General features: G+C 43.3%; 1 protein-coding gene across 1 annotated transcript; it reads left to right on the top strand.

The window, feature by feature from the left end:
* Positions 1–14,660: 14,660 nt before the first annotated feature.
* LOC129090944 (transcription factor Sox-9-A-like) lies at positions 14,661–17,186 on the top strand. The gene is made up of 3 exons (XM_054598339.1): positions 14,661–15,196; positions 15,501–15,751; positions 15,972–17,186. The coding sequence occupies exons 1-3, from the start codon at positions 14,769–14,771 to the stop codon at positions 16,802–16,804; spliced, it is 1,512 nt and encodes a 503-aa protein (XP_054454314.1). The 5' UTR covers positions 14,661–14,768; the 3' UTR covers positions 16,805–17,186.
* Positions 17,187–17,449: the final 263 nt, after the last annotated feature.

The following is a 17,449-nucleotide window of genomic DNA, read 5'->3' as shown; positions in this document are numbered from 1 at the left end:
AACATTGAGAAGTTCAGACGATTAAGAAAAAAAAGTGGGGTAACAGCATACTATCATATGCATAAGCTGTTCATATTGTTAGCATATCTACTGTCTTTGTACTGCAGACATTAAGGATCTACATTTAATTTAATAAACCTCTGGATCTCTCTTAAAATTAGGACAACTTTTAGCTCTGGACATTTTTTTCATACATAGCTTTTATTCTTGATTTTTTGAAAGTGAAAGGTTTTTACTTTTATCTTTCACTCAATTCAAAATTGAACTTTGCAGTTTGATAAATATCAGCCGGCATCCCCTTTTGACAGTTGAAAATGGAGAGAAAAAAAACATGATACCATATATGCAGCAGTGGTGCCTCCACAATAGCTAAAACTTGACCTTTTTTCTGGGGATCACTTCCTCTACTTAAAGACTTCAAGAGAGCCCACTCTGTACGTCCCACAAAGAGCATTTGTGCCATGAAACCCCTTCATGGCTCTATGTTGTCTTATGGGAAGTTGTCTAAGCTTCCTATAAGCCCATATTACCAAGACAGGCATCAAAAGGCTTTGGCTTGTGTTTTTCCTGTGCATTAAAACTATGTACAGAACCTGATGAGTTTATTAAAAAGTGCTAATTCCAAGTAAACATCGGTGATTGCCAAAATAAAGGTCTTTGATATGAAACAGTGCTGATATATGTGTGGCCGACGCTTGGGAATACCCTTGTGTGTAGCGACGTATGCGAGCGGTGCCGCCATTACTTGAATCGGCGCTCCTCCTCGCAGCTCGCCCCGGTCAGCTGATAGCGAGCGCTTTTTCCCCCGCTCTGTTTGCAGAAGCTTAAGCCTAGACTCCCTTATTAGAATCTTACACTCGAGTTGCATGACAAATATAAAGGCGCCGCACAATGCCAAGGGCAGGCTCATGGTGAGGGATTAGCTGCAATAAGCCAACACTTTGGCCCCCTCTCCACACACAGAGACTCAATGTGTAACGCGCTCTAATGGCAGAGGTAAATTGAATACTTAAGCTCGGCACACATAGGTCTCCGTATCTTCACTCGCAGCCACCTACATCGCGGCTCTACCTGCCAAAACCACACGGCTGAATGAGCCTATGAGATAGACAGAGTGCTCACTGTACGTATGGCCCTCTGCTACTCCACCGCTCACTCACCACAGTGGGCTGGCTCTCGAGGAGGGGGTCCCGACGACAGGGGGCCAGTGTTACCTTTTAGCCTTGACTCATACGGCGTGAAGGATTTAGGCGTCATTCAATCACGGTTTAATTCACATACGTGGTTTTTTTTTGTCTCTGTCGCTCTCCACTGTTGTTCTGCCACATTTTTCCTGTCTTTCCCCCCTGAGTGGCAATAGTTGAATCCTCAGATGGCCCTGCAGAATCAGTTCCTCCCTCTAAGACAAGCTGACACTCTCTCCACCCTGTCTCGCTCTCTCTACCTGATGAGAAAGACGTCAGTGGACATTCCTGCATTCCTGGGTGTTGGGTGCTGCTTTAATAGCAACCCCAGGGACAGAAATATGATCGCTTATCGGTGTGTTCCTGTCTCTTTAGCTCAATCTTCCTCGTATTCCGTCAGTGTGTCTACGTCTTTGTTTCACTCTGTCATGTTCAAACCTCCTCAATTTCCTCCAGAGATATGTAGCTGTATAACGTAGCACAGCAGTCTACGTGGTGGCGTCGTCAGTAAGGCAAAACTGGCGTCGTGGTTGCACAGTGTTTACCTGGCAACACACGTCTTCGGCAGTCACGTCCACCCACCTTAGTCACCCTTGAGTCAACATACCCGTTGCTTCCCAACGCCGTCCGGTCTCCTTCCAGCACCGGGGCCAAGTTCCTCCAGTGGCTCCCCAGAGGCGGCTCACTGATCCCGGGTACATGCTGAGCCTACGAGGCCGGGGTCAGTGAAGGTAAGGGGGAAGTAACTGGAGATTTTTAATTACGAGCCTCAGTGGCGCGATGAGCAGCTCAGCTCGTGGCTCCAAGTTCAAGAGGACCGAACGAACTGTGGCTTAGAGTGGTTCCTGACTTTTACAGAGTCGGATTTTAAGCCACACTTGGCAAAGGTTGGATGTAAAAATACATCCATCTTTTCCGCCTAAATCTGAAATTGAGGCAGCTTAAGAAAAGAGTGTGCCATCCTTTATAATTAAGACCCTGCGGATTCTCCCTATTTGCCTAAATTATGGGTATGGTCACTGGCTCGAAATGTATCTGGCATGCAGGAAATGTCATTCGAAGCTGAGCAGTGATATGCAACACTGTCCCTTAAGTACCAGCAACCCGAGTGCTCAGTCAATTTTCTTTTTTTTAAAAACACTGTCACAATGGCTTGTCATGACGAGGAACAACACAATATCCAGACCTTCCCAAACCCGATAGTCAGAGAGACATTTCCTGGTGAGCCATAGCGGGAGATTTTGGCTCCTGTAGTGAAGAATTAAGTTAAATAGCATACAAAAGACTCCTGATTCCAGAGCAGCACTCAACATTCTCTATATATGCTGTTCATTATGGCTATTCATATGCTGTGATGTTCTGTTGGCATGCAAAACATTGAAGCAAAACTGGTTTCTTTAGGATATTCCCAGAATCATTTCTTTCTAAAACACAAAGCTTTTACGTAACTTTCCTCATTCCAGCCGTTTTATTTTTAGCTCTGTTGGCAAAGAAGAAGCACTCTATCAGCCTAGAGCAGCAACGACAAAGATAGCAATTAGCTGCAGTGTTGTATCTAGAAGCTACACCCAGACCCAGTTTTATTTCTCAGGTGTTGGTGGGGACCAAAATACAATATAAAAGTGAAAGATATTAAGTGAAAAACATGTTATAGTGCTTCCGTATAGGTGCTGGATTTGAAAAATCTGAGCATATCTAGTGCCTCCACATGGCTCTCAACCTGGCGATGGTTGAGCTGGCCGCTCGCAGCTAAAAGTGCAAACAGCGCTAACAGTGCTAAAAAATGCTGGTGAAAGAGCTAACAGTGTTTACTTGAGGGGAAGTCAGAAGGTGGTCGATATGCCTCTGCAACAATACTGTCGGGAGGGATGGAGAGCTTTAAGAAGTCGTATGATCGCAGTGAAGAGCGGGAGAAGTGAGCTAGCTAGCAGAGCACACTAAAAGGCATGCTCAGTTACACTGCTCAGGTAGAAATTACTAAACTATATATATTTACAGAGCAAATAGTTGTTTGCTGCCATTAGTGCTCTGAGTATCGCATAGCCTAGAGAACTTTAATTGTAAATCAGTTAAAATAACTGAAAGTATTGTAGTTACTCTATATTAATGACTGTTCTTAATACACAATTGTGTTTCTGTTCAGGATCACATTCGGTTATAAGTACAGTCCACCCCATGCTCCAGGTACGGCAGGTAAATACCTTGGACAGGTTAGTTGTCTGTAACTCTGGTATATAAACTATTATTATATTACCTCAATGCAACAATGATATAGCGTACTATTAGTCATGACATTAGCTTCTTTTGTAACCTCAGATACAGCATATTTTGACGGAATGATTTTGGCTATTGGGCAGAACAAATGTAGATGGATTCAGTAGGTTTCATCACTTTCTTTTGGAAAAAAACAATCACTGCCTTTAACTCAAAAGACCCTTGGAACATTGAGCTGATAAAAGGATGACCTCTCACTGCACCTCACCTCCTCCCCATGATCCGTCCCTGTCCGTGCTCTGTGAACTCTACAGCAGGCTCAGACATTTTTGATGGCAGGAAATCAGACTGAGCAATTTCCTATTGCCACGTGTAACACTAGCCCGGTGAGGTGGTGCAGACAGGAGACAGGTCACTGTAGCACTGTAAAAGAAAAAGGCATGACCTGTATGGGCACAGAAAATTGGCGCTATCCAAACAGTAGGAAGAAATCCAGCTTTGGAGGTATTATTGAGGCTAAACAGATTGGACCGGGCTGTGGCATTGGCGGAGGGGTTCGGAGTGGACATTATGAGTCAGCAGTAACTACCGATCACATTTCCTCCTCAGCAAAACACAAAATGACGTTTACGTGTATAACTTTAACCATTTGGTTACCGTTATTTTATTCTACATGAATTCAAGTGCAGACATTTAAGCTATATAAGAGGACAGTAATTGAATTGGCCACATATTGCAAAATTATAACAAAGCTGATATTTTACGGGGAAATAAGTAAGTTCACTGCTGGTTCCAATGACTCAAACACAGATGTAGGAGGTTTCTATCAGTCATTTGCTACGTAATACCTGTTTAAGCCCCCACCAGCCGTGACCTCACAAACAATTTGAGAAATTCGAATCAAACCTCGCGAGTCGATTGTCGGTTTGAAAGGTAAAGTAGAGGTAACAAGCGATTCCTGACAATGGATCCGTTGGCTCCCATCTGAATCTTATTTAGACCGGAGCCGCGCCTCATGGAGACAATCACACAGAGCTTTTGTGAGATAAACTCTGCTCAGAGAGGCTTAGTTTGGAATCAAACGATCGGGATACTGGAGGAAGACTTCTGACAAACGTGAAAGCTCATAAAGGTGATGAGACCAGATGTGGCGAATCGGGACTGGATTTGATACCACAGCTGGCTTGTTTTGCATCGGCACAGCTTGGTACCAGCTCACACACAATGCACAGTAAAGCAGTTGCAGGCTAATTGTGCGGTGGGCTTGTTCAAACACACGCACACACACACACACACACATTCACAAATGACGCAATGCTGCATCCACATTGTTTTAGTATGCGGTCGCCAGCACACCACATGTTTATTGGTTTAAATGGGAAAAACATGTTGGGAGAGTGAAAGGACTGGCGGCAAAGTTAAGTTTCCACAATTTTTGTCACAAAGACAAATATTGACTAAATTAGGTAAATGAAGGAGATTAATGTATTTGCGCACCTGCTGCTTTTTGTTTGACTGACAGCAATTTGATGGAACAATTCGGATTGCAGAAAAAATGCTGTAAAATTCTATTTAAATGTTCTACTTTGACTTGAATATACATTACATTACAGTCATTTAGCAGACGCTTTTATCCAAAGCAACTCACAATAAGTGTATTCAACATACAGTACCAGTCAAAAGTTTGGACACACCTTCTCATTCAATGGTTTTTCTTTATTTCTTTATTATTTTTTTTCTACATTGTAGATTAATATTGAAGACATCCAAACTATGAAGGAACACATATGGAATTATGTGGTAAACAAACAAATGCTCAACAAACCAGAATATGTTTTATATTTTAGATTCTTCAAAGTAGTTGAATGAGAAGGTGTGTCCAAACTTTTGACTGGTACTGTGGGTATTCAAGATAATTACTAGTCACCAGAAGTCATAAGTGCATCTCCTTTCTTAGACAAGCATCTAAGAGCATAAACCAGAGCAAAAGTATAGTGCAGAAACAAACTAATACGAATACAATAAGTGCAACAAACTAATACGATTACAATAAGTGCTAAGTGGAAGGCTCAGTGTAGTACTTCTTGACTATAAATGACTATATTAAGCGTTGTGAAGTGAAATGTTATGAAACATGTACATAATGATACTTTGCATTTTAAGGTTTGTGTGTCACAATATGCCATCTTGGATTTAGCATTAAGAGCACTTTTTAAATTATAATATATATAATATTGTAAAACTGTATTTCCACAATAACAAATGGTGTTGATCAATTTCTAAGTGGATTTCAAAATGTTTCAAGCGGTATTCCGTTTTGGAAAAAATAACAATTTTTAGTTACAGATTTTCTATAACTATAAAAAAATGTACAGAGCTTCAATCAACCAAGCAGCATCATCAAAAAACAAATGAAAGGGCAAAATGGAATGATAATGCCAGTGTTGATATATACTTCAATCACTACATACAGAATGGTTCTCTGATGAAGTAAATAAGATATCCACAATTTCTTCATGGAGTTTTGAATAAAATAAGCAAATAAATGCTTGTTATAATCACAACTTTTAAAATATTTTCTTTGACTGTACATGGAACGTATTTATTATAAGTAGAAAGCTGTCATTATCCTTTCATTACATTACATTTCATTACATTACAGTCATTTAGCAGACGCTTTTATCGAAAGCGACTTACAATAAGTGTATTCAACATAGGTATTCAAGAGAACTACTAGTCACCAGAAGTCATAAGTGCATCTCCTTTCTTAAACAAGCATCTAAAAGCATAAACCAGAGCAAAAGTATAGTGCAGAAGCAAATTACTACGAAAACAATAAGTGCAACGAACTGATACGAATACAATAAGTGCAATGAACTGAATACAATAATATGAATACAATAAGTGCTACGAGGAAGGCTCAGGGTAGTACTTCTTGAAGAGGTGAGTTTTCAGCCTGCGCCTAAAGATGGGCAGCGACTCTGCTGTCCTGACGTCAGTGGGGAGTTCATTCCACCACTGAGGGGCCAGGACAGAAAAAAGCTGTGACCGGGTGGATCGGCCGCAGGGACCTCTGAGCGACGGGGCAACCAATCGCCCGAGGCAGCAGAGCGAAGTGCTCGGGCGGGGGGTGTAGGGCTTGACCATGGCCTGGAGATGATATTTCATATCATCATCATCACCACTCATGTTTCATTAGCCTGCCTTGATATTACACTAATGTAGTTTCAGCAGACAACAACAGCGCACAATCAAGAGAATAATGACTGTTATTTACTTCATTTCTCAGGCCTTTGTAAACTTAAATCTCACCCTGTGCAAGTGGCAATAACCTGAAAGAGATAGGAAATAAAAAGACCCTTTGACTGCCATTGTTTGGTGACACTTATTGAGGAATATGCACCAATCCTGTACACCACACCCCAATGTCAAGAGTTCTGAAATCTGCTCCAGGTTGCTGAGACAAGTAAACAAGACAAAAACCGGATGCTGATTGGCTTAGAACGCTATCTAATGCAGTCTGTGCTAAGAAAGCATGAAGCCAAACTACAGTGGTTTCAGTCAACTTCCTTCAGCATCCCTACTCCTCTCACTTTAACACCCTCTCTGCTACTTTATACTCACACACTGTACTGTATCCAGCTCTGTTCCCCACAACGGTTCGTGCTGGACAGACACTTTGTGTTGACATAATATCCACGAGAAGAGATTTAGAACAGAACTAGGAAAGCTTGAATAACACCTTGAAAAAAAAAATTTGAAATGTGTAATATAAAGTATATATTTACTCTAAATGAACAAATCTCATTCAAGGAGACTTCTTCAAATATCTAAGGAGCTAGTGGACTAAGTGTCTATGCCGTTCAGATGGTCAGTCCACAACTTTGGTTCAATATGAAAAATCTTTTGGCGGGATTACCATTACATTTTTTTACAGACATCACTGTTCCCAAAGAATGGATGCTAATGACTTTTATTTAGAGGGTAATTTTCAACTTGGCCTTTACTTTAGTTTGTGACCAAATTCAGGCTGATGGGAATGTCATTAGTTTTGTTCAGTACGTTTCTCACTACTGTTTGCCAGATGGCTTAATCGGCTGTAACGATTTCTGTCATTAAACTCTTCTAAGTCTTCCTTCCTTGAACAGCTGTCTTGTAATCCGGATGGCTGTGGTTAAAGCAGGATGGCGGTTTCAGTGGAGGGATGCAGCTGAGGCGAGCCGGCCAAAGCAGAGAGATATCATCACCGTTTCATTAAGTATAGATCTCTGGAGTTTCTGAGCGAGAAGAGTACATGTTCTCTGTAGGAACGCCAAACTTCATTCAAATGTAAGAAAGCAGGTTTGATCGTTTTCGAGTGAAAGAAATAATGTCAAATATTTTTATATATTTTAGAATCTGCAAAAATAATTCAATAATTTTGTACTGCACATTTTTTCCCCACTGTTTTTAACAGAAGCATTACATCATGTAACACAATCACTGCTTATATTTATTATTTTTGTATTATTATTTTTTTCTCTTGTACAATGCTACACACTTTGGATGCAATTATTTGTATTTTTGTCTTTTTTTTTTTTTTCCTGCCTCATTTTTTATTATCACTCAATCAATGACCCCTGCACCTAATTTTCTCTTTTTATATACACTTGTCAATGTAATATTGTACTTGTTTTAATGTATTCTTATTTGTTTGTTTACCATATTTTATTGTAAATTGTCATATTTTCAATTTTTTTCTTTTTTTCATTATGTCTTATACTATTGCCCTTTGTTTACTTTTATGTACCTATTACCTAAGTAATAAACAGTTTCTGCCAAACTTACATTTGTGATGAGGTGACCAGAGAGGAAACAGGTCACTGCTGACCAAGAGACGATTGAAACTTTTACCAAAGAGAGACGACCAAAAACACACTTAGGAATCATTTCAGACATCTGCGCTCCCTCTCTCTCTCCCCTCTCCCCCTCTCCCCCACCTCCTGCACAATTCAATAAGCTGGAAAAATGTGCTGCGTTATGGTTGGACGTCCTCCGTGGCCCAGAGAGTAGCGTTTCGCTGCGTCAGAGATTTTCTCCCTCGATTCTCCGCCCGAATCATGGGTGCTGCTCTCTGTCCCGGGAAAGGAAGGAGGGGAGGTGGGGGGAGTTTTCCAGTGGCACGAGCCACCCGCTGACAACTGCCATTCTTCCCCCCCCAAAAAACCACCCCACACACACACACCCCCCAAAAAACCACACACACCCCACACACACAACACACACACACACACACACACACACACACACACACACACACACACACACACACACACACACACACACACACTCACACACATCCTCCCTCGCCTAAACCCAAACAACTGCTCAGCATTAAGGTGTGGATCTGTCATTAGTTAGCTTGGCCGGGCTGGGTGAGACCATTGTTATTGTTAAAGCGAGGGCTGTTTGCACAAGCCATATCTTTGGAGGGAAATGGTACTCCTCTGCGGCTTTTCCGACTCAGCCCGAGTGGATTGGGTTTCCTCTCGCTCCTCCAAGCTCTCGCACAGTGCGCTCCGCTCAGCTAAATGCACATATTTTTATCAGCGACAACTCAGGTTGCTGGGAATTGCGAGGGCATGAAGTGATCGGGGCCTGTTTTCTGCAGGATTTAGTCTGGAGGAGCGGCGTTTAACTCACTAACTATCGTACGCGATTATCTGGGATGACTTTCAGCCCAGGTTTTTGCTTAGCTAATCATTCTAATGCCAAAAAAAAAAAAACTGAAATCTTGAGTCTGGCAGCAGGAGCTAGGTCAGTGATGGATGGCAGACTGAGAAATCCTCCCCGGGAGTCGCCTGGGTCTTTTCTAAGTGTTGTTCAAACAGCACGAGGGGCAGAATGACGTTCGGTCAACAGACACCCGCTGCCCAGACGCTCAGATCAGAGCGGGACAGACACACACAGCCTTGCGATTCTCATTAATCACTCCGGATCCTCTGAGAGCGGCACATCACACCTCTCTGAGAGCTCCAGGCACTGAGAGATTCTTGAGTCATGTATTTATTGAACAGCTCTGATCCTCCCGTTCTCAACTGCAGCAGATGTTAAATAGTTTATTATGGGGCACTTTGAAGCATTACAAGAGCATTTATGGTACTCAAGCTCAACCAATGATGATAGAAATATACCCATACCCTTAAATTGACTGGCGGAAACCTTTACATCTGTGTCAATCTCGTTGCCATTTTAATATCACAATGTTTGATGGATGTTTTTCTGGCTGTGTCACAGGAAGATAACTTACCACCTACAAACCTCTGATTTGCTAGGTTGTTTTAATGAGCACAACACTAGATCTATTCGAATTGCAGAAAAAAAAAGAGATTGATTCACAGGTCTGGAACCAGTCTACAATAAAAAAAACAGTAAGGATGCAGTTCTTCCAGAGCAAATGGATCAAAATTGAAAAGGGTCGATTGAAAAGAACTGCATCCCATAAATATAAATACTAAAATGAAAATACTAATTATAATACAAGAAGGGGCCTGCTACACCTACGAGTAGGTTTAGAAGGGTGCCTACCTCTAGTGGCTGTAAAGGAGGAAGACAGGGGTCACAGTATGAAGGGTGTCCACAAGGGGTGGATGTATGGGTCAAACAAACACAGGACTTTCACCCAGGAAGCCGCGTTAAATGTGAAACGTCAAACAAAAGTTAATACTTTTGTTTCTTACCGAGGTTCTTCACTGACACCAAGTTACGCAAGTTACATGAACAAAGGGTCTTATTTCACTCCAAACCATGATCTTTTCCCCAAAATAACCAAGTAGTTCTGTTGCCTATATATATATATAAATATATTTTGTATCATTCATAGGTTCAGTATGTTCCAAACTATTTTCACATCACCTCCTGCTGAGCTTTGGAGCTAGGAGTAAAAACACAATATTGAAGCTCTGTATTTAGTTATGCTATAAAGGAAATACTCAATATATATGTTCATGAATAAATGGGAGGAGAGTGCCAATCATGCTGCAGGAGTGGTTTGAGAACACCGGGAGGTTTTCCTGTTGTTCCTATTGTGCCAACAATGCGTAAATACAGCGTATATCCTCTTTCTGAGAGGAAAACAACAGAAAAGTTGGGAAATGTCTTCAGACAGATGCTTCAAACCCTCACGAAGATGATTTAATTGGGTTAAGGTCATAATACCAGAGTAATTCAAGTAAATTTAAACGCATATACTAATGTTTAATTGCCTCTAAACGCTGCACCTTTAAAATAGAATCAGGAACCATGACAAACTTCTGTCACTCCCCATTGCTGCAAAGCTCAGAAATGCAAAGCAGGCCGCGATGGGATTCCCAAAGAAGAGCAGACCGGGTTTAGCAGTTGACTCCCACTGTTTGCTCAGATTTTTAACGCTGTAGCTCCAAGTCAAGATGAGAAGTTTCCCAAGACCTCGCCCTGCCCGCCTGCCTGCCTGCATGCTGCACCCACCAGCCTCCGGTCGCCATCCCGATGCCACTTTGAAGACCACAGAATGGACTTCATCTTCATCCCGCTGCAGCTTTGAAACCTTGAAGGACCTCTCACAAACTGTTTGACTAATTTGAAAGTGGTTGAAGGCAGGAAAACAAAAAAGCTCAAGATCTGACATTAAAATGTTCACTTTAGAGTATTGAACATATTGAATTTATTATCCAACAGCTGTCATATGAATCATTTTTGGAGTCTAAATTGCCTGGATAACATATGGAGGGGAGGAGGAGGGGGAGTGGGAGGAGGAGTGCATTCACCATATTGATCTCGGATTCTTTTTACATTTTTGACAAGACGGCACGTGGGAGTGGAGGTCATGTATGCTGTCACAGCGTGTGTGTGTGTGTGTGTGTGTGTGTGTGTGTGTGTGTGTGTGTGTGTGTGTGTGTGTGTGTGTGTGTGTTTGAGGTGTGCAGATCTGCAGCTGCTCTTCACTGCCGACGTCCAAGGAAAGGGTTCATTCACTTCTTCTCCTACAATTTACACCTCTGATGTCCCCCCCCCCATCTTTGTCCCTTCTACCTCACCCTCTCCTTCCAGCTCCTCTTCTTCACAAAACTATATTTACTCCGTCAACAGCGGCACCATGTTTTCCACCCCTGTGCCACAGCTCTGGGAGTCGTTCACGCCCCTGTAGCTCTACAAGCAAACGCGGTTTTCGTTTCGGTGGCCCTTGTGTAACTGCGAGCAGCGAGCACACGACCGCAGCGTCGTCCCACGAGCTATTAACGCGGAGCCGAGCTGCTCCCTGCTCCCTGCTCCCTGCTATTTGTGTTCGGAGTGAGTATCTTAAATAAGCATGTCTCGTGTAAATAAACTGGCCTGAAGAAAAAAAAAAAAAAAAACGAAGGAGGCCGCTCATGTTAAGGCTTTAGTGTTTCGGAACCACGGGCCTAATTGGTCGGGGGAGAGAAAGCATCAACGAGTGATTCAGAGATTGGAGCTGTAAATGCAAACAAGCAACATAACAGGGAGAAAGAAAAAGGTTTGTATCTGTTGAGGGGGAGAAAAAAAAAAGAAAAGGGCTGCGGGGTGTCCGCTTGTGCAGCTCTAGAGCGGCCGAGCAGGCAGAGCGGTGAAAATAGCTCTACCTGACATCTGTGAGCTATTAAAAGGCGACTTCAGGTAGCACATGTTGTCCACATTAGGCTGAACTGAGATTAACATTTCCACATCTCCACAAAGCATAATAAACAATCAAAGGGGGGCGTGTGCAGGCAGGTTAGCATCAGTGAGCAGAGCAGAGCACCTCACGTCACCGTGATTGGAGAGTCGCACTGTGTTTGTCTGAAGAGGGAGGACAAAGGGAGAGTGTGTGTGTGTGTGTGTGTGTGTGTGTGTGTGTGTGTGTGTGTGTGTGTGTTCGGGAAGATGAAAATACACTCTTAGATGACGCATATCAATGCACTTTACTCAAGTTATGTGCTTAAGTACAATTGTGAGGTACTTGAACTTGACGACTCCTATTTTTTTTTCCTAGTTTTTGCTTCTACTTTAGTACATTTGAGGGAAATATTGCAATTATTACTCTACTAGACGTATTTAACAGCTAAAGTCATCCCTACTGGTTACTTTGGAGGTCAAGATGTTCCATTCCAAACAGAAATATGATGTATTGTTACAGATAAAACTTTCAACAGGAAGTAAAGTATTTAAAAAAAAAAAGCTATACCATGAGCTGCAACATTAAAAAGCCTCTTACATAATTATATCAGCAATATTAATGCAATGTTGTTTTATCTGGAACTATAAAAGGGGTCCTTCTGATGCATAGTGAGTACTTTTATTTTGTTTGTGTTCTTGCCAATAATACTTTTGTACTTTAACATAAAGGGGAACACCACCTAAATAAAGAGTTCTAATATGTTATTTCCATGGCCTAGGAGAGTTGAGCTCCTCCATAGACAATGAATGGGAGTCTGAATTTGTTTGTCTTCTGATTTATTCCAAAATAAGTTTGTTTCTTTTGACGTGTTCAGAAACAGAAAATGTGCCCATATAATCAGAAAATTCCCCTGAGTATCGTCTACAACATACTTTGCAATTCATTGTCTATGGAGCAGTTCCACACTGTTGTTGATGACATCACACATTTGAGCTATAGTACTCTTGTTTTTGGGATTTGGGAAAGAGTTTTAAAAAATATTTAAGGATTGTCTTAGACCGTAGGAATAACATGATGAATTTTGAAAATGGGTGTAGCTCCCCTTTAAGTTTTTGAATGCAGGAGTTTAACTTGTATAGGAGTATTTCTTCACATTACTTTATTGTGACTTGTACTTAAGTGAAGGGTCTCTTTGCCTCCACTTGGTCATTTCACTATTGTTTGTGATGCTTAAATGTATTGTGTGTTCTTTTAAAAAAATGAACACAAAAACATTAAAACGAATGTCTGCTTCTGAAGGATACCCGGTAAATTACATTTCAAATATGGGTTTAATTCCAAAGTGGAAACAAAGCTATGATACTGTGTAACGCAACTCTTAAAATGTTCCTAACTTTATGAAGAACAGTTGGTAAAAAAAAAAAATGTAGGAGCCAGTGTGGAAGTTGACAAGTCAGCATATTGAACAGAATTCTCCATTCACTGGATAGTTGCTCTGTTTTGTGAAATGAGATGAGCGATACAAATCAGGAGCTGGCGTTTGACAGCAACTGTTGCACTGCAGCAGTCTGCTGGAGCTGGAGCTGGAGCTCCTCCTCCTCTCCTCCTCTCCCCCACCTCCTCCTCCTCCTCCTCCCCCTTCCCTGCTGCTTTCCGCGAGGGAAGGGAGGAAACTTTCTGGGTTCCTAGACTGCTGTCTCCCCCTGTTGCCCACAAGGTGCAACTGTAGGTATGGACACAGCGTGGTAGAAAGACACTTAAAAACACTAGAAAATGTTTCTAAAAGTAGGAATAGAAAGTGTGTATAGCTGTTTGGCGTGCTTAACGTCAGAAATGACATACTTTGACTTTTAATCTTTATTTTTTGGGGCTTTATTTTACTTGCCATGCTTTTGAAATGTATTTATTTGTCTTTAAATACTTTTCCTCATTATACAAACACACTTTTTTCCCCCCCTCAATAATAGCACATAAATAAAGATATATTCCATTCTGCTGATTAAATGCTTATTTCCCCATATAGCCTTGTTAAAATCTATAGGAAAATCTATCCGGATTAAGCTGCATATATATATTCTGGCTCTTGGGCAGTGTGTGTGTGTGTGTTTGGGGGAAAGTGTGTGTGTGTGTGTGTGTGTGTGTGTGTGTGTGTGTGTTGTGTGTGCTGGTTAGCGGAGCGGGGGGGGAAAGCGGTATCGAATTCCTTCACTTTGGCGTCACGCACTGTCAGCCAATCAGCGCCGGGCTTTCCCGTGCGGCATGGTGGCGCTCTTATAAAGCTCGCAACGCGAAACGTGTGCAGTTCAAAGCACTCACGCGTTCTGGGGATTGTACTCGGGAGACCAGAGAACAGAGAGGAGAACTTTACCGTTTCATGCTGCAGAGTTTGAAAGTGAACTCTAACCAGCTGGCTTGTTCTTTTTGTTTTTGCCTTTTTTTTTTTTCCTCCAAGTGCGGACCTGCTTGCAGAAAACACGTTCATCCATCCTCGGGAGTCCGTCAGACAGCCGTGCGTAAAGACACTCTCGCTCCAAATCGGTTTTACGCACAGGAGCGAAAGAGATTTTTTTTTCCAGAGCAAAAGATCAAACTCATCCTGGCAAGGTAAAAAAAAAAAAAAAAAAAAAAAAAAAAAAAAAAAAAAAAAAAAAAGTCCATTTAGAGACGTTTCCCCTCTCAGAAAGCAGAAGCAGCTCCTCCGTTTCACGCGTAATTTGGCACCAACCGGGTTTTTCCGTATGAATCTCCTCGACCCGTACCTGAAGATGACGGAGGAACAAGACAAGTGTCTCTCTGAAGCCCCGAGTCCGAGCATGTCCGAGGACTCCGCGGGCTCTCCGTGCCCGTCCGGCTCGGGCTCCGACACCGAGAACCACCGGCCATCGGAGAACGGGCTGCTCGGCGTGGACGGAGAGTTCAAGAAGGAGGACGACGATAAGTTCCCCGCTTGCATCCGGGAGGCCGTGTCCCAGGTGCTCAAGGGCTACGACTGGACCCTCGTGCCCATGCCGGTGCGCGTGAACGGATCTTCTAAGAACAAGCCTCACGTGAAGAGACCGATGAACGCCTTCATGGTGTGGGCTCAGGCTGCTCGGAGGAAGCTGGCGGACCAGTACCCACACCTGCACAACGCGGAGCTCAGCAAGACTCTGGGGAAACTCTGGAGGTGAGTGTGAATGTCCAGTTCTTTTTTTTTTTATTATTTATTTGATCTCTATCTTTTTTTTTTATTATTTATTTGATCTCTATCTTTTTTTATTATTTTTTATTATCTTTTTTTTTTTATTTGATCTCTATCTTTTTTTTTTTTTTTATTATTTATTTGATCTATCTTTTTTTTTGCAAACCGAATCAGCTGTATGATTTTAATTATAGAAATTTTTTGTTTTTGTTGTTGTTTTTTTGGAATGCAGCGTTAAAAGTTGTGTGTACTTTTTTTGGTTAATAAAAGTTTATTATCCCCTTCGCAGACTTCTCAACGAAGGGGAGAAGAGGCCGTTTGTGGAAGAGGCCGAGCGGCTCCGGGTGCAGCACAAGAAGGATCACCCCGACTACAAATACCAGCCCCGGCGGAGGAAGTCGGTGAAGAACGGGCAGGGCGAGTCGGAGGACGGCAGCGAGCAGACGCACATCTCCCCTAATGCCATCTTCAAAGCTCTGCAGCAGGCGGACTCCCCGGCCTCCAGCATGGGAGAGGTGCACTCTCCGGGTGAGCACTCAGGTGAGCAGCAAGAGTGGTTTTTAGTCCTCTCAGTAGTCACACATTCACAGCAGTAGATATTTAAATGCCTTAAAAGACTCATTGAGATATTAAAAAAAAAAAAAAAAAAAAAACTCTTAGAAAGTGAAATAATGAATGCCCTAATCATATTAGTGTGCTTAAACTAAACTAAATGAACATAAATAGCAAAATCTTATGGTGTTGTTTTCTTAACTTCCAGGCTCCCAGGGGCCCCCTACTCCTCCCACCACCCCAAAGACAGACGTCAGCTCAGGCAAGATGGACCTGAAGCGGGAGGGGGGCCTCCGCTCTCTGACCGACGGGCCCGGCGGCCGCCAGCTCAACATCGACTTCCGCGACGTCGACATCGGGGAGCTGAGCAGCGACGTCATTTCCCACATCGAGACCTTCGACGTGAACGAGTTCGACCAGTACCTCCCGCCGAACGGACACCCGGGCTCCACCGCGACGGTCACCTACACCGGCAGCTACAGCATCAGCAGCGGCGGAGGAGGTCCGGTCAGCCCGCAGGCCGGGGCCGCTGCAGCCTGGTTGACGAAAAGCCAGAACCAGCAGGGACAACAACAACAGCAGCACTCTCTGACCCCTCTGGGCAGCGGAGGCTCAGACGCGGCTCAGGCGCAGCACCGGACCCAGATCAAGACGGAGCAGCTGAGCCCGAGCCACTACACCGAGCAGCAGGGCTCCCCGCAGCACGTCGCCTACAGCAGCCCCTTCAACCTGCAGCACTACAGCCCCACACCCTCCTCCTCCTCCTACCCGGCCGCCATCACTAGGGCGCAGCAGTACGACTACTCCGACCACCAGGGGGGTGGTGGTGGTGGTGGTGGTGCCGCCGCCGCCTCCTACTACAGCCACGCCGGGGCGGGGCAGGGCTCGGGACTGTACTCGACTTTCAGCTACATGAGCAACCCCAGCCAGAGGCCCATGTACACGCCTATAGCCGACAACACGGGGGTGCCCTCCATCCCTCAGAGCAGCCCAGGGCACTGGGACCAGGCCCCGGTCTACACCCAGCTCACCAGACCCTGAGAGGCAACACACACACACAAACACACACATACACACCTACACACATACAAAAACACACACACATGCTGACAGAGATGTTCAGCCATGCAGATCAGACATACAGAACACTTTACTGCAGGGAGAGCTCCTCCTCCTGTTCTGCTCCATGAATAAGACACTTGAAGAAGAAGAAGAATAAGAAGAGGAAGAGGAGAGCTGGACTTGTGATTGGCTCACGTCGTGCCTTGATAATGTATCTTTATAGAAAACTATATATATATATTTTTAGAGAGATGGAGAGACTTAGGAAAATCCTCTGTGAGGACTTATTGATTGTTGATATTTTCAGTAGGTACTGTGTATGTTTCCTTTTGGTTTTATTTCTTCACACGCTGGCAGTTTGTAACCCATGTGGGTGGGGGGGGGGGATGGGGTTTGGATAATAATTTCTACCTGTAGATATAAAACAGAAAAAGCTTTATATTTCAAACAGTTCAGCGGCTAACCACTCATGGTAGCACAGATTCTGATTTTCTGTTTTTTTGCTTCCCCTTTGCTCCCTCTTTCCTGTGCCATTCAGCACAAGTCTGGTTTGTATTTAAGCTGTTGATTTTGTTTTTCTCACCTTACGCGTCGTGATCCTCGGAAAAAGCTGTGAGGCAGTAC

Source organism: Anoplopoma fimbria, chromosome 5 (genome assembly GCF_027596085.1).
Source record: "Anoplopoma fimbria isolate UVic2021 breed Golden Eagle Sablefish chromosome 5, Afim_UVic_2022, whole genome shotgun sequence".
In the NCBI taxonomy this organism is placed as follows: Eukaryota; Metazoa; Chordata; class Actinopteri; order Perciformes; family Anoplopomatidae; genus Anoplopoma; species Anoplopoma fimbria.
This window is presented reverse-complemented; position numbering and strand designations above follow the sequence as displayed.